At 33.7% G+C, this 24,622-nt stretch overlaps 1 protein-coding gene across 1 annotated transcript in view; it reads left to right on the forward strand.

The window, feature by feature from the left end:
• Window positions 1-3,961: 3,961 nt before the first annotated feature.
• Window positions 3,962-24,622, forward strand: part of LOC143223374 (aminopeptidase O-like) — a 66,214-nt gene continuing 45,553 nt past the window's right edge. Inside the window, 4 exon segments of the mRNA XM_076451280.1 lie at window positions 3,962-4,927; window positions 4,930-6,130; window positions 14,624-14,790; window positions 19,778-19,889. Coding sequence (XP_076307395.1) covers window positions 4,837-4,927; window positions 4,930-6,130; window positions 14,624-14,790; window positions 19,778-19,889 — 1,571 coding nt within the window. The 5' untranslated portion in view covers window positions 3,962-4,836.

Here is a 24,622-nt window from a genome sequence, read left to right on the forward strand (position 1 = left end):
GTTTTAAAAAGAATAAATCGAACTCGAAAACGAAAGAAAACCAAACAAACACAAGTGAACACAATCTTGAAATCCTAAGAATTTGAAAGTGAAGATAAACAGAATGTATATAACACTATGTCAACTACAGTATATATGCTATATCCAGTGGCGATGAAGCCTTTCGCTTAATACCAGGGCTCAGCATTTTAATTGGGACGCGACACAGTTGTAATTGAGAGATTATTTATATAATGAAATTGCATGAAAACAGCTGTTGTGGCATGAAATAGATTATGTAAGTTGGTGAACTGTAATTTTTATCTCTTTTATATGAGTCATTCACAAATCAGGGTTCAAATAATAACACAATATTACTTATTTCTCTCAATACCAATTGTTCATTATTATTATTAATACTTTCAATTGAATTAACCTTACTTATTGTTCAGAACTGACGAACTAGCAAACTCAAACAATCACAGTATCAATGAGAGAAAACGTAATTAGTAATTTTGAAAAGTTATGAGTCACAACAATGCTAAAGTCCGTACAGCAAAGTACACATGATAGTACGTAATCTTTATCTGTGTTAACCTGTTTATAACTTTGCGCTATCCAGTAGACACGAATGTAACTAATTTCATGCAGAACAAGTATAGAAAAAAAACCCTGAACAAACCCGAATAAGCTATATTCTATACTACTGATGAATGGTTAAATTAATAGCTATTTCAGCTGCTACAGTTAGTTTCTTAACCTCAGGATCTCTCCAATTCAAACATTAAAGTTAAAAGTGAATATCTAAATTGATAAATTAGCTACAGGTGGTAAGATACTGTTATTATTTCCCTAAGGTGACACGTGAGATGCAATTCAATCTATATAATGACAACAAAGAGTACTTCATAAGCACCAACAACAAAAAAGTCAAAATAACATAAACCAAATTAAGCTAAAAAAATGACAATAAAGTGAATTAGATTCACAATTGCTCAATACATTTACAACTCAGAATAAACTTAAATAGATATAAATGAAAATATACAACAACACAAACCATAATGAAATGAATAAATAAACCTCAGGATGTCTTGCAAGCTACAAACACAAGAAGAAAAAACTAAACTAAGAACAAAAAATATTGTCATTTAACGCATTAAAATTTTTCTTAAGTATTACAGCTCAAGTATAATATACAAGACAAACTAAAAATATTCACAAATCAATTGCAAAAAGATATAAATAAATTAAAATAGTGAAATGGTTATAATTATAATTAAGAGTACAATTCTCAATAGCTCCAACAGTAGTTCTTGTAACTGAACTTTGACTGACTACACTACTTAACATGCTTCACATCGCCTGCCATGGCCAAGCGTGTTAAGGCGTGCGACTCGTAATCTGAGGGTCGTGGATTCGCATCCCCGTCGCGCCGAACATGCTCGCCCTTTCAGCCGTGGGGACGTTATAATGTGACGGTCAATCCCACTATTCGTTGGTAAAAGAGTAGCCCAAGAGTTGGCGGTGGGTGGTGATGAGTAGTTGCCTTCCCTCTAGTCTTACACTGTTAAATTAGGGATGGCTAGCGCAGATAGCCCTCGAGTAGCTTTGTGCGAAATTAAAAAAAACACAAAAAACACATCGAGGTTGATTTGTACAGTATAACCAGCATATAACATTATTGTATAACCACCAGTTATAACTCCTTGGCACAGTGACATCATTCCATTGTTTTTCATTGATGCTTAAGCTGCAGCTAATACAGATGATGTCTCTGCTAGGCTGTTGATTCGGTGAACTACCCATACTTTTTCATTCAGCAAAATGGATAAAGCTACCAGAATTAATTGATTACAGAATAGATGCAGAAGGGTGAGCAATGAGATGTAGCTGTTACTACCTAACCTTTGCAAAACTAAAAACTAGCCACTTTTCTTGAGAGAATAACAGGCAGTTTGAATTTAAAGGTATGATAGTCAGCCCAGCTCTCTTATTACTGAGTAGTGCTTGTTATGTGCTTATGAAAAAAAAACAAAGGCGAGAGACATAATTTTTCGTTGATACAGTCGCTACCAGGACGCTGTTTGATCTTGCGATAAATCAAGCACTCTGAGTAAATGCACACTAACTTTGTTTTGGCAAATGATAATAAACTGTACAAGACTGAAGACGCAAACACTCTGTTTCCTGTGCACAGTGAAGCAATGTTGTCTCAGACAGTTTGAGGAAATATAAAGTCTCATTGTTCTTCCATAATTATAAGCAGGTGAAAGTGCAGCATCTGGCTGGAATGGTGATAGGCAGGATAAGTGAAGTAAAAGTAACTGAAGCTAGTGGTATCGCTTAAATTACTTGTACCTTGCCACACCTAAAACTCAACACATCTGAGATCACTAGTTGAGAATTATGCAAACAGTTATGATTCAGCACATTAACAGAAGAAGTGACTTGCTGGCTTCAAGCACTTTAGACCCGGCATTTAGATGCTGACATGTTAAACTGGAGGACAAGAGCAGGCCTAAGTTTGCTTTTACTATTTGAGATGGCTTGTACGACTTTCACATATGACAATCAACCTGTGTAAATCAACTGCTACTCTTAGAAGACTAATGAACTTACACTAAAGGGACTGCAAAAGGAAAGGTGTGAAGTATATGTAGCGTAAGCTTCAGTGCTGGCATATACTCACAAAACTAAAAATTGTTAACATATACTGATTCTAGTAAGGAATAGTAACAGTGTTATCGCAGTTGCAAGATGAAGTGGAATTCATGATATCCCAGCATGCTAGTTTTATGCTCTTGGTTTCTGTATGCTGATAGTGCACAATGAAGAAAGATCTGTTTGCAGTGTGTGGTATTCATCAAATACTTCCAACACTATCTATTGTACTATGCCATCTGGGTCCACAACACGGAAATGCCGAAAGGTTGTCTTACTTTACGCATTATATGTCATAATGTGGGAAATAAAGCCATATCTATCATATAGACAGTAAGCCATATGGTAATAGATTCTGCTTGAGACTGAATACCATCGAATAACGCTTCAGGAGCATCAGGAAAAGAAACTGAAAGACTGCATTATTATATCTATTTAGGAAATATAAACTCGATCAAGAACTCAACATGGATCCGGAAATCTTATCTCGAAATTAAGGAAAATTGTAGAAGTCTATCACAAATTCATTTCGCATCTCAAATATTCTGCCTAGATATACTTTTAAATAAAATTTTGAATTAAGATAATAGATAACTTTAATTTATAAGAATTAAAGTTTATATTTGTTTAAAACAACACATGATCTTAAGTACATGTATTTAACGTATTTGGAATTTAGCTTTTTCTCCATACGCTACTACACTTTCATGATTTCACCAACATAAAAGTATATTTTGATAGGATTTTCTTTCGAATGGTTCATGGGCCATGTTCACTTGTAACATGTAATCAATAACCAAAATACTTCATAGTACACTCATTTTTTTGTTTTACTATTTCATATAGGGACAACGTTATTTTTGTACTCTCGTAATATAAATTAAACTATTTTGTTCTTTATAGCTGTAATTTTGTTATTCACATTTCAAAATTACGTTAATTCGAAAATTAAATACGTTTCTTCAGGTTGCAAATAAAATTAGTCGCGGCATCTCGCGAGCATTACGTTAATTAAAAAAGAAATAAACGACTATTGTATTTTAATTTACGTATGAATATAACTTAAAGCTTATTTGTTTGTTCCTTTGTTTTTGTTTTAGAAAGTTAAACCTATTATAACGTAAAAAACATGCATGAAATAAGTGCGTCGTATGATAAATTACTTATTAAATTTAATTGATTGTGGTACAGTGCTGACGCATGAGTAGAAAATATTTGATAATATGACTCACTGTTAGTGTTACACTAATTTTAGTCTACACTGTTGAAAGTATTGCTACGTTTGTACATGTTTAGTATTTTCCGGAAAGATGTTGAAGAAGAAAAACTGGCAAGAGCATATAATTCTTAAGCATTGACAAGTAAAACTGAGCATGTTGCAACTTGTCTATAAAGATATGTATTATATGACCAGATAACATACGCTTGCCTTATTTTGTGATTTAAAGTTTTTGTATTAAGTTAACTGCATATAATGTTATATATATATGACATAGCATGTACAATGGATTATGCATTTCTATAGCTTTAGCATGTAGACTATAGTATAACTATAATTATTTTTTAATTAAAATCATCATACATGTGAATACATATGCACAAAGCGGTTTTAATGAATATTAATAAAGAGTGTTTGTATGATTTTAAAAGAACAAATTTGTTAACTTTTATGTTTCTGTAAAAGAAAACATACGATTACAAAATTTGCATGTTGTTATACCTGATTAAGAATTGACAGTAACAGTGTTTGACATTCTAATGAATAAGTAGAAAGTGAAAACGTAATCAAAAATTAAGGTTTATGATCACTAGTTCTTAGCCACTGTGGTTATATGTACCTTAATGTCACTGCCAGTTCAATGATGCATTGCTTTTAAAAATTTGACGTTTTTATACAAAGGTGTGTGATTATTATATAACAGAAAAGTTGATATTGCATAAAATCAGTTGATGTTATTTTGGCTTCCAGTTACAATAGTAAATAATTAAATGTAATACCAGGCCTATATTTCTTATAGCTTTAGAACAACTGTTTGCTCTTTTGAAATGTTTTCATTTCAATGAGTATTGAGAGCCATTTAAGAATCCATATAAGCAGAGCAGGATCCACTTCAGAATTATGTATTCAAGTAATCATTATTTACCTGAACTGTGTCTTCCGCCTAAGTAATCACACTTGCAATAAAACTCATAATGAATGAAGCTGATGAAAAAGACCTTCCTTTGATGGCTAATACAAGTGATATTTTGGTTAAGCATTATGTGATACAATTAGATTGTGAACTTGATCAAAAATCTTTTTTGGAAGTGTGACACTTTTTCTTGAACCAGTTAATAAGAATTGTGACAGATGTGATTTATCAGGTGATAAATTTAGTCATCTAAATCGGGTGTATTGGAATACAGTCGAAGACAATATCATAGCTGATCCTTGTCATCAGAACTTTCCGAATTGCCAAGAAAATGTTTCAAATGAAGGATTCAAGATTACCAGTAGTCATAATTCAAATATCATTTCAGGCCAAAGAATGGTAACAAGTTCTGATGTGCCACACAAACCTGTGTCAAAATCATTAAACAAATGCCCTGTGTCTTGTTATACAGAAAATAAGTGGAATGATCATTCACTAAAGTGTGAGAATTTAACATGTTTAAAGTCAGGAAAAAGAAAGGGTGAGAATATAAAAGAGTCCAGAAAAAAGTTAAATTATACAGAGACTTTCAGGAATGTTGACTGTCATGATTCTTTAATGCCTGTGTTAGGTTGCTGTGCAAATCTTCAAGCATATTGTGAATTTCACAAGTCTATTCATCATGTTCAAAGAGATAAAATACACAACATATTTAGTGACAATCACAAACTTATGAAACGGTGCATCATTTCACCTGAAAAATGTGTGATTGAGCAAGAAGAAGGGTTCTGTAATTTTTTAGAAAGTGGAATTGACAACACTGCCAAATGTAAACCAGTTATCGAAGATATTGACTTTTGTTTGTCAGAAGATCAGATTAACCCAAATGCTCTTTTGAACTTAGATGATACAACACCAAATAGTGTAATTTCAACACAGTCATCTACACGGAGTTTTAAGCATGTGCAAACAGAAGAACAACCAAGTAAGCTGTTAACTGGTGTGAAAGGGAATGATGATTTTAATGTCCTTACAAGCGAGACTGAAACTAGGAACTTTGAATGCATCTTGGATTGTTGTGATATTACAGTTACTAAAGTCCAAAGTCTAAACACATTTAGTCTTATAGATAGTGCTTATTCATCTCAATTCAAGTTAACAAATACTGACAAAAATGTAGAAGAAGTAGTAAAATTAGAGAAAGAAGATCTTTGTTTCAGTTTGGAAAAGTGGGCCTTGAAGATTTGGAAGGAAGGAGTTAGATGTGGTCATAGATTCCCACAAATAATACAAATACATTATCAGACCAAACCTGAAGGATCATCGCTTTTGTGGGTCAAAGATCAAGATGGGAGGTCAGTGTACATGTATAATCAAATGATAAATGCAATAATTCCAGTATAATAGTTTGGCAGTTTTTGTGATGCCTTGTAACAAAATTAATATTTGATGATTGAAATATTATAATCTTGTCAGTACAACTACGTGTATACGTTTGTCTATATGTGTGTATGTATATATGTTTTTAAATCTATGATTTGGTTTTTGTTAGTATATATATTTTTTTGTAAATTTATATACACATTTCATAAATAAGTTTTCTGCATTCACCTGAAAAATAATTTTTTAATAAAATACTGTAAAATTATTTGATTATTTTATAGGGGGATCTTGTTTGAGTTGTAAATAAGGCATGATTAAATTACCATTGTAATTGTCATAGAAGCATATATATATATGTGAAAAGTTACCACTTGAAAATTATCAGATATATAGTTTTATTTGTGTATTTTTTTGTCTTTGATAGATAAATCCAAAGTAAATCTAACTAGTGTAGTTCATAATTGGCATACAATTAATGAACTGATTAAATAAATTTTCTTTTATATATCCAATTCCAAGTCATGCAATTTTTCTAAGTCCTTCGTATAAAATCTTATAAATTTGTTTTTCCTACAAGATAGATCTACAGTTCATGGGTGGTTCTTAGAAAATGTTGGGATAAGATTTAACATAAAACAATTAAGGATAACAAGAGGTTTCTTGGTCTACTAGGAATGTCCTAAACACCAAACTTAAAAAAAAAATTGAGCCAAAAAAAAAACTTTAAACCAGCCCATATCATTTAAACAGCTATCAGCCTTTACCTTAAACTTCCTGTAATTGAACTGCATTCACCAAGTATGAAGACAGTTCACTTCTTTTCTGTTATCAGATCTGAGCAGAGCCACTGATGTGAGGGGAAGGTGGCTTTTACTCTGCCAAAATTTATCTTTGTATCCCTAGTTTTATGTTTTTCCCATTAGGGATGAAAAAAGATGATGCATTAGCATTATCAGTACTTTTAACATCCTTAAACACCTTAATCAGGTCCTTGTTAATAATCTTTTTCCTAAAGAGAGAACAGTTCCATAGGTCTTAGCTGGCCTAGTATGACAACCTTTCCATTCTAGTTATCAGTGTAGCAGCCATTATTTGACCCATTTCTAATACTATCCTTTTTAAGGTTAGGAGCCGAAAATTGAACACAGTAATTCACATGAAGCCTACTACTTGTACAATGAAATTATAAGTTTTTAGTAAAGCTTTGTCCTACCTCTGAAAGCTTAAATGGCTTATGAGACTGATCAGTCAAAATGCCAAAATCCTTTTCTAGTATAAAACTGTTAAGGTTATTCTCATCAGAATATTATTAGAACAACAGTAACTTATGTTGAGTACAAACTATTAATAAATTATTTTTATTGTAAGTAATAACACATAGTGATGATGAATACAAGCTACTTAATTTGCACACTTTTTAAGCACAGCAACATGGTGTATCATGTTTTCATGCTGCTCCATCTCTCAATCATTTCATTTTGCGAGTAAACATACTTCTTGAGTATTTTAGAAGGTTTCTGTCCATCTTAAAGTATAGGTTTATTTTTGCTAACAAAGTGTCATCCATTAAAATATATTAGTTGTCTTGTTTCTATTTTCCTGTTTTTATTTGTATACACCTTGATGGTCATCCTAACTTGAACAATTAGTAATGAGACCCAGCTTTGTAAGCTGTTATGGGAAAGATTTAAATATGATTGGACGGAGCATGAAAAAGTTATTTCACAAGTGTTGCTTTCTATTTGTAGGATATTTGTGTGTGTATATATATACTCATTTTAACAGAAATACGTTTGTGTAAGCCAAATGTATTTTGGACTTCTTTTGTCTTGAATCTGGGTTCACTGCACCTCTTGCACCCTCCCATTAGTTTAGCCCCTGCAGAGTTTGAACAAGTCTTAAAAAAGATAGTAACTCAGATATGCTTAATTGCAGTTCAACTCCCCTTCTCAATTTGTATTCACTTTAAAGTTTTAAAGAGCATTAGTAAAGCAGAATATATATTTCATAAAGAGGTCTGTTGTGCATTTGTTAATGAAAAATAGCCTTTTAAGGGCTTTATGATTTTACATCACAAAAATTATTAGTTCAAAAATACAAGTTTGGTTTGCTTAGAATTTCTTGGTGCCAATATATGTACATTATGAGTCAAGCTAATTATTAAAGAAGGTTTGTTGAGAGGTTTAAAAATAGGTTTGTTTTATAATTTCACAGATGTAATTAATTTATTGTGTTTAAACATTAGAAAAAGAGACATGAAAGTACAGGAATAAAATATTAAAAATACTGGAAAATTTGTTACAAAATATTACTGTAGAAAAATAAGTAAGTGTATGTCCTATGATAATCTGTGATGACGAGAAAACCCACTTGTATAGAAAATTATATATGTAAGACAATGGCTGGTATGGGTAGAGAAAGCACTATATAGAGGAGCGAAGAAGGTCAAAATGTTGTTCGCTCCTCTACGTAGTGCTTTCTCTATCCATATCAGCCATTTTTTGATGATTTTTTTTACATATATGCATGTCTTATGGCCATTAAAGTTGTATTTATGATTTTTGAAATGTTTTAAGCAACTGCCATGAGACTGACAAGTTTTTAATGCAATTACATCTTTAGATGGTACTTAAGTTAAAGCTCAGTGCATGCAGTAATTTGAAGTTATGGTTAACACGACTCATAAAATGCATGTGATAAGTATCTTAAGGGTTTTCTGTCCATCAAAATGTGACCAAGCATATAAACAGTCCATGAGCCAGCCCCTCAGTGTAGATTTCCGAATGTGGTGAGGGGACCTCCCAGGGAAGGTTCTATTCTTTCAGTTTACCTCCTCTAGGATCTGAACATCCACCCACGTGTTTACCTTGTGTGACAACCTGTGAAGGGGAGGAGAGGAGGATCCTGGTGGTTGAAGGGTCCAACCCTCACACAATCACTTTGGCCTTGAATAAATCAAGATGGGCGGCCTTTGGTCAATCGGTTGGTCTACTTGGGCTAGGGTCAACCAAGTGCCAGTGTTGGATGCTCTCAACAGGTGTTGTGGACATTATATCTGATGCTGGTGTTTGGGTATAGTGCTCATGAAACCCTGACATTGCTGCAGTGTCCTTGTTTGACATTGTAGTGCATTCCCTTGTAGGGCTCCACGGTGGGTGGGGTCAGTGGGTACCGAAATTTTCCTTTCTTTATTGTGGATACTCCAATTAAAAATCTTAATAAAATAGTGAGAAAATAGTCTATAGGTAAATGACCACATCTTGAAGATTCTGAGCAGCAATCCTCACCATCCATACCACCTATTGTACCTCATTCTTTTATATTGCACTCACTTTCAGACAAACCTTTAAGACAAATGTCTCCCTTTTTCATTCAGAAGGGACTAGAGGGACTTGCTGGCTCTCCAAAGTCAGTAAAGAAGCTTCGATCTGGTGACATATTAGTGGAAACATCCACATCTGAACATAGTGAACTCCTCTTGCATTCAAAAGCAATTGGGGATATGCCTATTGAGGTTAAATCTCGTGCTACTTTGAATTTGTCATGAGGAATTATTGTTGAGAAGGATTTGAAGAACATCCCAGAGTTGGAGATTCTTGCTTAATTCTCCACTCAAGGAGTTTCTGCAGTGAGTCATATCTCCACTCACAAAGATGGAATTATGGTGTCAATCAATGTCCTCATTCTCACATTTACATCACCATGTCCATCTGCTACCATCAAGGCAGGTTATCTTAATTGCAGAGTACAGCTATACATTCCAAACCCTCTCTGATGTTTCCAGGGTCAATGGTTCGGTCACTCAAAGACGTTATGTCATGGTTCTTTGACATGTGCTTGTTGCAGTGGCAAGGACCATGATGCCTGCGAGTGTGAAACGGACTCTTGTTGCATCAGTTGCAATGGCTCTCACCCGTCCTACTTTCTTCCTTACCCTAAATGGTTGGAAGAAAAAGAGGTGCAATGTTTGAAAATGATTCATAATATTACTTATCCTGAGGCTCGAAAATTGCTGTCCACCACCTCATCTCCAACGTTTGCTGCTTCACTTCATTCCACACCTACTGTGGGAGTGCAGACAGATCTCTCTGTTCCCCTTAAAGAATTGTTTTCCACACAAATGAAAAATCTTTTGACCTCCATGGTAAAAAATGCTGATGAATCAACTACAACACCTATTTCTGTCCCTTATATACATTCCCAAAGATCCACATCCTTTGGTTCCAGGTACAGGCATTTCCTCAGGTCCATCTTCTTCTTTCATCTCAAGAGGCAAAACAATAATTTGTTCACATTCTCATTTTCTGGAATCCCCTTCCAACAGCAAAGGCCTCCCCAATCGACCCAGTGCAGGATTCATGGAGGTCAATAGACCTCCCTCAAATAAGGAAAAAAGATGTGGTTATAAATAAAAGGGTTCTTAACCCAAATCGCCTACACATAAATAAAAATGGCCACCCTGATACAATGGAACTGTCAAGGTTTATGTTCTAATCTGGATGGCATCAAAACACTGATTGCTCCTACCATTCTATTTGTCTTTCCTCACAGGAAACATTTCTGAAACCTGCCAATACAGTCACCTTTCGGTGGTTTTCTTTATACAGAAATGATGGATGAGTGCACTGTTGGTTGATTAGCATGTGCCCACCCTATCTTTGCCAATCGACACACCTTTGTAGGCCGTATCCATCCGTGTTTCCTTGGGTCATACCATCACTGTTTGTTTGTTCTCTCTACCTGTCTTCTGGAGAGACTTATGATCAATCAGACCTTGATGCTTTCATTAAACAGTTGCTGTCTCATTTTTTCATCCTGGGGGACTTTAATGGACATCATCCCCTCTGGGAAAGTGCTGATATTGATAGGAGGGGTTCCTCTGTAGAGTGTATGGTCTCTGATCACAACCTTTCTCTTTTCAGTACTGGCTCTTCTATTTATTTCCATGAGCATGGTCAGTCCTTTACTGTTATTGATCTCTCACTTTGCTCCCCTTCATTATTTTCCCATTTTTCATGGAGGGTTGACAGTAATCCATGAGGCAGTGATCATTTTCGTATAATCTTGAGACAGGCCATGGTCAGTACCACCTGACCCTCGTGCCTTGGTGGAAGCTGGATCAGGCAAACTGGTCCTCTTTCACTGCTCTTGCAAAACTTGATCCTGCCATTGTCTGTAAGCCATCAATAGACGACTGTGTGGCAGTAGTAACTGACTGTATTATACAAGCAGTTGCTCAATGTATTCCTAAAACCTCAACACTTTTTTCACTATATCCTTGTCCATGGTGGAATCCTGCCTGTCACATGGTATGGAAGGCTGAAAAATGAGCCTGGATACTTTCCGTAGATATCCCACACTCTCGAACCACATTGCTTTCCAGTCGGTCCGTGCACATGCTTGATGAGTAAGACGTCAAAGCCAGAAGGAATCTTGGATTAAGTTCACAACCAGCATATCTTCTACCACCAGTTTCAAAGACAAGATTCGATAGGTCAGTGGACAATATAACTCTGTCCCCTTCCTGATCTTGCTCTCTGATGGCCAGAAGTGGCTGATACCCAGAGCATTGCCAATACTCCAGATGAAAGCTTTTGCTGGGTATCTAGCACTTCTGCTTCTTCTTCCAACTTTTTAGCCATCAAGACTTGGGCAGAGCATCACCTCTTTCTTTTTGAACTGATTGTCTCTGTGGCTATAATCATCCCTTTACGCTGGTGGAATTCAAACTGGCCCTTCATCGAGGACTTTGGTTCTGCACTGGGGCTTTCTGCACTTCCCCAGTTCAGAGCTTATACATAGAGTATAATGAACCTTCTTTGCATCTCTGCCATTTGCAACTGTCTTTACTATATGCTTCTAAACTTCATTCCTTATGAAAGCATCCCACCTGGGGTTCTGTCTTCCTTCCTCAGATGGTCTGCAATTGCTCTTTTCAGCCTTTATATCCAGGCACAGTTGGGTGAATTGGGTCTGTTTTTGGATAACATTGCTGTATCTACTGGTCAGCCCATCCCACCATAGCTTCTTAGAGTCCCCAATTGTGACCTGTCTTTAAATCATCTGAGAAAAGTAGACACTCCTGGTTGGAAATACTGTCTACTATTTGCTGAATATCTTTTGAATCATCCTTCCATTCCTATTTATACAGATGGTTCAAAATCAGATGACTGTGTGGGCTTTGCCATGGTTTGTTGTGGTTCAGTGGTTGTGCACAGAATCCCCTCCACAACTTCTGTGTTCACTGCTGAACTGTATGCTATTTCTCTTGCCCTGGATCACATAGAAGCTAAGCAGTACTCAAACTGCACGATTTATACTGACTTGCTTAGTTCTCAACTGGCCCTGGAATCACTTCATGTTGATTCACACCCTGCTCTCCCTGATATTCAAAACCGACTGGCCCATTTCTCTTTAACATCTACTTCTATCCAGTTTTTCTGGATACTGGGATATGTTGGTATTTGTGGGAATGAGCTCACCTACACTGCAGCTAAATCTATCTGCTATCACTGTTGTGCCTGTCACATACAAGGACTATGGTCCTGTATTCAAGGTTCGGCTCCGTGCCAGCTGGCAGTCGACTTGGAGTGAGCAACGTGAAAACAAGCTTTTCAAATAAAATACTGTATTGGACTTTGGTGTATCAGTTCCAGATAAAAGAAAACAATGAGTTAAAAAACTGTGACTAGTGCATAGTTTGTACAACACTCAGATCACAATAAGCCACATTTTACTTTCTTGTCATCGTTACGATTCACAACGACAGCACTATTTTAAGCATGTTTTGTCCCAAGGTTTCTCCATAACGTAAGACAGTGTTATTGGTGATGGTGACACTGTCCACCTTGGTAATGTTTTTAGTGTTTTAAAGGCCATTAATCTTTTTAATGCCATGTGTTTTTTTTAATTTGTACATTACACCTTTTTAATGTGGCTCCCTTTTAAAAATCACAGATCATCTAGTTCAATTTGAAATTAGAAACTGGCTGTAACATTAAATAACTCAAAACCAGGACTGGAAAGGCCAACTTCAGGTGACTGATGGTGGTTTTTGTACTTACCAATTGGTCTTCCTGGCGAGTTATGATTATTACAGTTACACTAAAGAAAGTCCTCTACAACTTGAATTACTGTAGTTTTTCTCTTGATGTTGTAGACTATATGTAAACATTGGTTTTATGCTATTTATGTTTTTTTTAACTTTGTTTTGTTTTACCTTAATTTCCTTTTATGAATTTTACTAAATTTCCTTTTATGAATTTTACTAAATTTACTTTTAACTTTTTACTGGACGTTTGGCACAAATAGACTAGCCGCTTTGTGCCAAAAAGTGCTAAATCAACCAACTAACCATGAGCCAGCTGTACCTATTATTCACTCATACACTATTCAGATATTTTCATTTCTGGAACTACTTATCTGTGTTAATGGAGAGAACATGGCACTTACACAATCAGGTGTATCCAAACATATTTCATCATTGTTTGCCTAAATATATTTTTTTAGTTTTTTTTCAAATACAAATTAAGTAGTTTTTATATTAATTTTCAAAGTTATTCTATATCATTTATGGAAACATTATTGTAATCTTTTTTTTGTGAATGCCGAGTTTCAAATACTTTAGAGGCTGTTTGCATTAGTTACACATAACTAGATATTATACCACTTCTGTAAATTCCCTGTAAAAGTTTCAAAGAAATATCAAATAAATTTTAGTATATAATGGGCTGTTATAGTTTTCTTCAGTATTTTATAAATATTCAGATGTTATTGAAAATTTAGTGATAACTGTATTGATTAAAAGTTTGTTTTTACAAGTTTTGTAAGTGTTGCAAAAACATTAGCATAAAAATATGTTTGTCAACTATTGCATTTTATAAATGTTTATTTTATGGTTATGAACACTTGATGGAAAAAGCTAGTAAACATTGATATAAATAATTATTTTAGAGTAATTTGAAGTGTCATGTACATGCAATAATCAGTTATTTTATGAGGAGCAATACTGTTGGTATTTTTATGTGGAATTAATTTAATCACTTAACATTCTGCTTGTGTTCCAGGTGGGTTTCTATTTTTGCATTAATACTGTAAATCAGGTTAATTAGATGGCTGCAGTTGATCCATGATATGCTAGATATTATTATATTTATAGATTTAGACTACTAGTTTTTCATCAGAGATATATTTTTGGTTGTTAGATTACATGATAAATGATACTTCATTTTGGTTTCAGTTAGAAACCAGTATTATATAATTGCATTGATTATTGTTATTTTTAATCTTTCCTCATCTGTAAGAAAGTAAGCAGAAAATGTTAGACCAAGATCTGTGGTTCTTTGGCAAAAGAGACATTTTGCATAATTTGTATACAAGGTGATTTTTTCTTTTTAAGAGAATGAGGCCTGCATTTTCAAAATTCCATATTTCATATTTTCTTTTGAATTTTTTATTTCAAACAGAGACTGTGTCTTCACATATGGAGCAAGTATTAATAATAGATCATTACTTCCCTGCCAAGAACCTCCTGTTGCTATGGCAACTTGGAGGGCCATTGTCACTGTTCCAAAATGTGCAATTGTCTTAATGAGTGGAGATGAGGATCCATCTGTTACAGAGAAGGAAAATGGTGAGAAAGCTACATTTAGAGAGAAAGAAAGATGGCATATTTATGCTCTGAAACACCTGTCAGATATTTTGATATAATTATAAAATAAGAGAAGTTGTCAAATTATGTAACAGGCAATGAAAGTAAACTTTTGAGGTTGGGTAATTTCTTGTTATGTTGCTTTTCAATTACATGTAAGAGAATATATCCTTATAGTCTCTTGTATTTGAACCCTACACTGTTTAGAAGCAAAATATTTTATACTATAGCTTGCCCTTATAGTCTCTTGTATTTGAGCCCTACATTGTTTAGAAGTAATTAACAAAATATTTTATCCTGTAGTTGTCCCCTGCTGGGACAGTGGTAAGTCTGTGAATTTACATTGCTAAAATCAAGGGTTTGATTTCCTTTCAGTGGACAAACAGATAGTTCGTTGTGACTTTGCTATAAGAAGAACCCCTTTATACTGTAGCTAAAAAGTTAGCCACATTTTAAAAGTCTCTTCAAATTAGAGAAATCCCTGAGGATTTAAATATTGACAGTGTAATAATCTGTTTATAAGATATGAAGGATAAGGTAAATAATGTGTTATAGGTCTGTCGCTATGAATTTTGTTGTTGACGAGGTGTTGGAATCTGTTGTCAAAAATTCATAAAGTGTTGGGAAGGCTGATACCTAATCAAGGGTTTCGAGTATGGGTTTAGTAAAGTGTCTTCTTATTGTATAACTTTATGAAGATATTTGACAGGGTTTGTGTCTATTTTAGGTAAGAGAAATTTCATTTGACATTTTGTAATTTAGCTTTAAGAAATCACTTTGATAATAATATCCTCACAAGAGATCATATAGCAAATCTTGTATGTCTATAAATGATAGAGAATTTATAAAGTGGATAGAAAATCAACTCAATTGTAGAAATCAGAGGGAATGATAATAGGGAATTATTTTATAGGAGGAATGTGAGTGATGGTCCATCAAAGATCTGTTTTGAGATTGTTGTTGTTTGTTATTAGTGGTAATGATTATAATAGATTAATGGTTTGCTAATGTTACCAAATTATTTACTTTTAGTTAGATTATGAGAGGAGCTTATTCAATTTAAGATTTTTTCTTGCAAAAAAAAAACAGACCTTGAAAGTTTTACTGACTGTGACAGAATGTGAGAAATGTATTTAAATAATTAAACTGTGGAAATTTGGAAATGACATACTTTTTGTATGACAAGAATGTTAATATAAAGGATTTAGGTTTAACTGCTCATAAATCATTACACTGTTCTTGTTTTAATTTTGTATTAGGAATTATGAATTGGCACGTACAACAAGGCTAAGGTTATTGTAACCATTTTTAGATCTTATTTAGATTATTGTATCCATTTTTTCTTTGTTAGTTGTTGTAAAGAATACCAAAAAATTACTTCTAGAATGATTTGAGATATCTATGCTTTGAGAATAGGCTTATGGAGTTTTAAACTTTTTTTTGTTGGTTGAAAAATTCCAAAGTAAATTGATTCAGGTATTCAAAATGTATAATACATTTGGACAGCTTTTATTATAAGCACATGAAAAAAATAGAGACTAATGACAGAATTACTATAAAGCACTAAGGAAATTCTGTAATGATTTAAGATATTGATAAACAAGATGCCGACTGATTTTATTATTTGTGTTACCAAATAAGTACTTGAAGTACTTGTGAATATTTATTAAGAAAAATTATATTAAAATATTCAGTGAAAAGATCATTTAACTGAACTGATCAAAAAATTTTCAAAAAAAGCAAAAAGATAGCATCAAATGAAGTTTAGCTCTTCACACAGACAGTTACCAAAATTAATAAACAAGTTAGAGAAGACCAAGTTCAAAATCATATTATTTTATAGCCTTTCTATTCTGCTTCTCAAAACATTAACTTATAAAGGAAACTGTCAAAGTGCCTAATAAAGTTTGAACATCTGAATAAATTTTCTTTGGTTTTTGTATATTAAATGATGTTCAAGACAAAACCACATCTGAAAGTTAAGACTCCTTGTTAAAGTAGTGAAAAAAAACATTGACCCTTAGTGAGTGTCAAGTGTTGTGTTGAAATTATGAATATTATTTATCCTTGCTGATAATTAAAAATAAATGTTTAAATAGTAAATATTTATCATTGTATAGTATATTTAGATGAAATTAATATTAATTTACTAAATGATAAGGGATTTGCTCAAAATATTGAGTAGTACTAAATTTGATACTAATTGGTTCAATGTTAAACAGAATAATGAGACTGGACAAAAAATAAACAACTTTTATTATATGCTATTATTTTGCACACAAAAACAATGTTTGTGCTTGCAGTTTACTTAATAACTTTGGACTGTCTTTCTTTATTGGATCACCAGACTGACAACTGACATTTAAATTTTACTAGATTACTTTCATTGATGTGCCAGACCAAACTACCAAATTCTAGATTTTGTAATTTCTAAATCACTGACTTACCTGATGTGAAATATTATCTTTGTGACTGGTGAATCTCAGTACAACATAGGTGGGGCTGTAACCTCTAGATATCACCTGAATAATTTTTGAAGGACAGTGCTGTCAACAGTTTTACACAACAGTGTATTAAGAAATATTCTCCATTTATTGTAATAGGCATTACTTACTTTCAGAACATCAAAGGAACAAAGGTATCTTGAACAAAATATCAGGTTATAGTTTTCTTGACTATATGTTATGTGAAATCTATACATATTCAGAACAAAGAATAAATTCAAAATAAATATCTAATACTACAAGAAAATAGAAACTCATGCTGTATTCATATACCACAACTGATTCATACTGATTGGCCCTCAGTGGCACAGCAATGTGTCTACAGATTTACAATGCTAATATCATGGTTTCAATATCTGTGGTGGGCAGAGCACAATTAACACTATGCAACACAAATTTTGTTCCTGGATAGTATGTGTTATTTCTTAATTGCTTATGTTGTAAAAGTACAGAAAATGGCCATTATTCCCTTCAAACTTCACTTTTGTGACCTGGGTAATGAAATTTAGAAATTAACTCATTTTCTATGTAAAAATGGGCAAATTTGGACATTTTCATTTACATAAAACAAGATTTACATGTATTTATACTAAAGTTATACAAAAATGAACAAAAATGTTTGGAAGTGAGTAGTTTTTTGAGATTTGTTACTGTAATATAAATCACTTTCATGTATCAGCCCCCAAATATAGTCTCCCATTATGTTTTTGTTATACATTCCCAGGTCACAAAAGCAAAGTTTAAAGAAAAAAATAGGTCTTTACATTTACTTTAAGCATGAGCAATTGGGAAATAACACTTTCTACGCAGGAACAAGAATGAGTAAAAAATTGTTACATAGTGTTACCTATCTGATCCTCATTGATTATCAAGTGTAATGTTGAAGTGGTAATTATCTATTTGATCATCACTGATTATCAAGTGGCAAATTGAAATAGTAATTATCTATCTGATCCTCACTGATTATTAAGTGTCATATTGAAATAGTAATTATCTATCTGATCCTCACTGATTATCAAGTGTCATGTTGAAATAGTAATTATCTATTTGATCGTCACTGGTTATCAAGTGGCAAATTGAAATAGTAATTACCTATCTGATCCTCACTGATTATCAAGTGTCACATTGAAATAGTAATTATCTATCTGATCCTCACTGATTATCAAGTGCCATATTGAAATAGTAATTATTTATTTGATCCTCACTGATTATCAAGTGTCATATTGAAATAGTAATTATCTATCTGATTCTCACTGATTATCAAGTGTCATATTGAAATAGTAATTATCTATTTGATCCTCACTGATTATCAAGTGTCACATTGAAATAGTAATTATCTATCTGATCCTCACTGATTATCAAGTGTCACATTGAAATAGTGATTATCTATCTGATCCTCATTGATTAACAAGTGTCACATTGAAATAGTAATTATCTATTTGATCGTCACTGATTATCAAGTGGCAAATTGAAATAGTAATTATCTATCTGATCCTCACTGATTATCAAGTGTCACATTGAAATAGTAATTATCTATCTGATCCTCACTGATTATCAAGTGCCATATTGAAATAGTAATTATCTATTTGATCCTCACTGATTATCAAGTGTCATATTGAAATAGTAATTATCTATCTGATCCTCACTGATTATCAAGTGTCATATTAAAGTAGTAATTATCTATCTGATCCTTACTGATTATCAAGTGTCATATTGAAATAGTAATTATCTATTTGATCCTCACTGATTATCAAGTGTCACATTGAAATAGTAATTATCTGATCCTCACTGATTATTAAGTGTCATGTTAAAATAGTAAGTATTTTTAATATTTTAATGGTATATCATTAATTAGTAATAAACAAAAAATAATGTTTTATGTTTTAATGTGAAACCATTCAGTCAGTAACAGACAGTGGCAGATATGTTGTATTTGACATAATACCAGAAAATTAGAAACAAACAATGAAAGGTATGTTGTACTTCAAAATGGCTTCATGCTGTCAGTAACAAATAATGAAAATGAATCATATAGGAATCAATAACAATCAGTAAAATAAATCTGCTATTTGAACAAGACACTTGACAACCAGTGAGGATCAGCAAAAGATACTATTTCAACATGAGACTTGGTAGTCAGTAACAATCAGTGAATGGTATTTACTGTTTCAACATGACACCTGAACCCATAAAGCATTGTTCTGTATTAATGTATATAACAACTAATAATAATTAAAAAGTTATGATGTTTCGTAATAAATATAATTCAAGGAGTTATGTACCAGATCAACAGGACACTTGAAAACTAGCAAGGATCAACAAAAGCTGTTCTGTTTGGTTTCATTTGATACGAATACCCCATTTAAGAAATGTACTAAGTCATCAGGACTTGCATATGTTTAATGAGTTTGAGAAAATGCAACTACTATTGATTTATAATTAATGAAGTCTTCCCAAATTTATAGATAAACTGGCATACCACTACTATACTAAGGTGGAACTACCAGTGTCCACATTAGCTCTTGCTGTTGGGTTTTGGAAGGAATACAATCTTGGCCTCTCTGGAAACATTTCTGAGTATTCACAACTTTTCTTTTTAAGGATAGCTTCTTTTGTTTTTACATACTCTAGTTGTTATTGTAGAAATGTACTATACTTTATTCAGATAGTCTGATATAGAAATGACTAACTTCCAGAACACACTTTAGTTTTACTCTGACAAAAGTTTTTCTTCTTTGGCCATAACAAGTTACATTTTATGATTCTCTCCATCTACATCAATGCACCCTTATTCCAGATCTGTATATAAGCTCCCCAATTTTACTTCTTGTTCACTTTTCATGATGGCAGAATATTACAACAGTAGTTTTATGTACATGTTTTATAACTTTAGTTATACAAATGCTTTGGACAATATTTTTTGACTTGTCTTATTAGGTTTTGAGTTTATTGTCTATTTTGTATTTTCCACAAAAAGAAATTATAAAAAAAAATTGTATCAATTCTCCCATTAATATCTCTTACACTTTTTCTCATAGTGCTCCAACTCTGCTGACTTTGGAATCTAGTGTTACCCAGGCATAAGGGGAGGCACCCTTTATTCAGAGCACATACAATTTCCCGTATGAAAAGAGGTGGAGTCTTACATAATGTCTGATGTTTCTTCTCCTGTCAGCTCAAAAACTGAACTTGCATGATATTAGAGGTGAATTGATAAGAAATTGGAGCTTATAACTTGGCTCGTTTCTTTGTTTGAACGATTAATTTCGAGCCTCAGATGAACATCCTGCCTCCTGCACTGTTTTTACAACTAGTACATTAAGTTTGTAATGTCTTGAGCATTTCTCCTGTGACTTATGACATTTCTTCTTCTTTGTTGGAGAAAAGTTTGTTATACTGATTATCCAGTCTTTCCCCCTTTGCTAGATGTTGCTGTGCATTATTGGAGATATAATTATCAATTGAATGTCTTTTCCTCCTTGTTTATTAAACCTCCATGCATTAGCTATCCATCCATTGGAAGACCCATGTGTGAATCTCAAAGGTTAGATTCTCTTTTTCAAGTTTGGGATTTTAGGCCTGATGCCACCATTTGGAGCTTGGATACAGGATATGGAATTCAAGGGCCTCTGAACAGAAGAGAAATCTTCTCTAAACATCAAGCTTTTAAAGCTTCTTTCAGTTGAATAAGATGTGTCTAGGGCTCTTAAATGGTTGCAAGGGAAGGTGGTATAGCTTCATCTGGACAATTCCATTGTAGTGTTCTACATTTCTAATCAAGGGGGACACTTACTCAAGGTTTCTTTGTTTTCAGACATTGGATCTTCTCTTTTGGGTCCAGAATCATAATTTGTTCTCCTTGCTTGTCACATTACAAGTGTTATGAATTTAGTAGCCAGTCAGTTATATTGTCCCAATAGAGATCTTCCCATAGAATGTATGCTTCATCCATGGATGCTTTGTTGGATATGCTCTTGTCTTAGGATACCTCAGATGAATGCTCTCACCATGCATTGGAATGCCCAGCTCCCTTGCTTTTGATCTTCTGTCCCTCACCTTCTAGCTTTTTACACAAAATGCTCTCAGCCAAGATTGGATGGGTTTTCATCTTTAAACATTTAAATAATCTGTTAACCAAGGTTATTGCACTGAATTGCTCCTCCTCCTGTTGAATTCTTCTGGTAACACTGTATTGGTCGGGTCAGCCTGAGTTTACACTCCTTCAATATCTTCAGGAGTACAGATTGCTTCTGCTTCCTCTCTAACCATCACTCTTACTTCAGCTGCAGTCAGACATTCTTCATTTCGTAACCACCATTTTCAAGCTTTACACATGACTTTTCTGCTCTCTGTTGCATGACATCAGGGATTGACATATCAGGTGGCATCATTATTAACATGGTCCATTTGGCATTCTTCATAGGATGTTTATCAACAGGAAGAGTTTGCTTATTGTTATTGGTCTCTCAGATATGGTTTTGGTCCTTCTTGTCTCACTGTGCTGCATGTTTTCCAATTTCTGATATGGTTATTCAACAAAGGTTTGGCACCTGTGTCTATTTCTCTATATAAGGCACTTTTTTCAACTGCTTTTTGTTTTTCCAAAATACATAAAGCTTTTGAGTCCCCATGTTTTCCTTTGCTTCTGATTTTTTTTTTTTGTTATCCATCCTCATTGTCCTTTCCAGGTTCCTAACTGGGATATTTTGGTGGTTCTCCATGCCTTATCTCCTTCACCTTTTGTACCTATGATTTCAGTTTTTTATATCACCTTTCTCTTAGGACATTTTCTTCTCTTGTTGGCTAACAGCTACTGAGATTTGAATGTTTATGCAATTCACAGGAATCTTTACCCTTCCACTTATATTTTGTTGTATCCTGACAGGTTCTTTCTTTCTAAAACTTCAGTGGTTAGAGGAAATAAGGCTTTCTTTCTTCTTCATCTTCCCATCATTTCTCATTTTTATGAACACTGGGTTCAGATCACCTTTGTCCAATTGTGGCTTTTTGATATTATGCTGAATGCACTAAAGGGTTTGAGGTGTTTCTTTATCCATTGAGATTCCGAAGTGTCACATGACTTGTTCCCTGTCAATTTGACAGATGTGTTTATTGTTTATTAGATGGTGTATATTGCTTACTCTGAGCTTTCATTGGTGGAACAAAAACTTTTTTTGGAGTCTCAACTCATCAAATTAATCATATTTCAATGTCCCTGGGGGCTTGGTTGTGTTGCCTGCTGGTATGTGGAATATACCTAATACACTTAGATGTCATTAATTATGTGATTTGGCAGTTGCCTTATTGAAAGGTTTTTGGATACTTCCTGTGGCTGTTCTCTGTATCCCAGCTAGTTTATAAGAGAAGTGAATAACTTCAGTTTTTTCTTCTTAATTTTCAGAGACCATCTTGTCATTTTCTTTTGGATCCCACTCTGTAATAGGTGTTGCCTGGTCAGGTATGATTATTCCCAAATCAGCATTAGCTATTAGTAAATTGACAAACAATTTCCTGGTAGTTTTTGAGCTCTGTTGAGATAGGATGTTCCATAGGACCACCTTGTGCATTTTCCACCTCTCGTTGACTATCATGAGTAAAGCTTAAATGGATTTTGCTTATTACTGCTGACCCCAGGATTTAATAAAATGTGGATAGTTTGTTTTTCTAAATAGGAAATATGGTTCACCTATTGCATTGTCCCCAGAGCATTGTTCCTCAGAATCTCCAACATGACCCCCCATTTCTTCTAGCAGGGCATGGAAATCCTTACCACTCCACTGGAGTGGTGGACAGAGATCTATTCCTCTTGAGTGATGCTTGAACTCATTATTCCACACAAGGATAAAAGAGCAAAACTGGATGCAGTCCTTTTTAACCTTCATGGGAGTCTCTTCATAATTTCAGTTCAGAGTTGACTCTTCCCTATCTGGTTGCATTGTGTGTGATCCTCTGTATGGTCGTTATCTTTATTTTATGATCATAGCACACGGTCTTCAGCTTCTCAAAATTCTGCACTATACTGGGATGAGATAGGAGTTATACTGTACACAATAAGAAATGTGCCATTGATTGAACTTAGTTTGTTCCACATTCTGAGGTTGGGGAATTAGGGTTTCTGTTTGTAATCCTAAAGTGGTAATCTCTGTTTCTTCAGGTTGAGTGAAAATAACAGGTCCTGTAGTTCTGAGTTTGGTTTGTTGCATTTTACATTTTCTCAGGTTGGTATGAGGGTTTGTCTACTTTTCTGTTACTTGCCTTTTCTTCATAATTTCAATGGCTTGACATGCAGGTTTGGTTCCAGTAATACACCATTACTAAAGAATATCACATACAAAGCAGTTCTCAGCTCTTTTATTCCAATGATAAGATGTGAGCTCTCATCTTTCTAGTTGGGGCCTGGATGAAGTTGTGTTCCTCTTATGATGTTAGGATTTTGCCTCTGTGGCCAATTAGCTTTTATTGCCTAGTAGTTAGATTTCATGTTGTATGGGCAAAGAGCATACCTATTGCAGAAGTAGAATGGAACCCTCTAATGTACTATTAACTTATCTCATTTTTGTACACATCTCTTATCTGAATATGTTTTCTGTGTGGATCTTGCTTTTAAAAGCCCCTCCACCTTGTCATTGTGGGATTTGCTAACTTAAGTGTGTTTTGAAAGTTAACATTTAGTATTTCAAATAATACTCACCTAGATCTGGGATAGGGGTGCAAGCAAGTAAGATTCATACTAATGCTTATGTGGGCAGGGAAGAGAAACTTTGTGAGGATAAAGCTAAAGTGTGAGAGAAAGTAAGTATTACTGGAAATACATTTTTGACATATGAAAATGTTGACTCTTCCTTTCTATATGACAAATAGCCATAAAACATCTCCAATAGAAGTGAATGCTAAGAATTTTTTTTTAAAAAAAGTGAAATCTAATTTCCAGCTGTCTGCCATACAAAGAAAGATGTTGATATAAATTATTTTTAGAATATTGTTTTTTACCTGTAATAGTATTATAAACAAAAAATGTTAGTTGGTTTTAAAACTTTTAAATGTATTGAAATTAATCCATTACATTTAGTTTTCTTAATTGATTAGAATCAGTAATTGATACAAGAACTGTTTTCTGGCTTGGAGGTTTTAAATAGAATTGTACTAATCTTTGTATAAGGTCATCCCTTAAGTAATGTCTGATTTTAGGTTCAGAAAAAGAGAAAGGATTTCAAATGCTTTTAATGTTACTTAATAAATAATGCATGTTCCAATATAATTAATTACTTCCTGCCAATGATTCACAAGCTTCTGAATATCACTTCTATAAA

Source organism: Tachypleus tridentatus, chromosome 8 (genome assembly GCF_004210375.1).
Source record: "Tachypleus tridentatus isolate NWPU-2018 chromosome 8, ASM421037v1, whole genome shotgun sequence".
Lineage (NCBI taxonomy): Eukaryota > Metazoa > Arthropoda > Merostomata > Xiphosura > Limulidae > Tachypleus > Tachypleus tridentatus.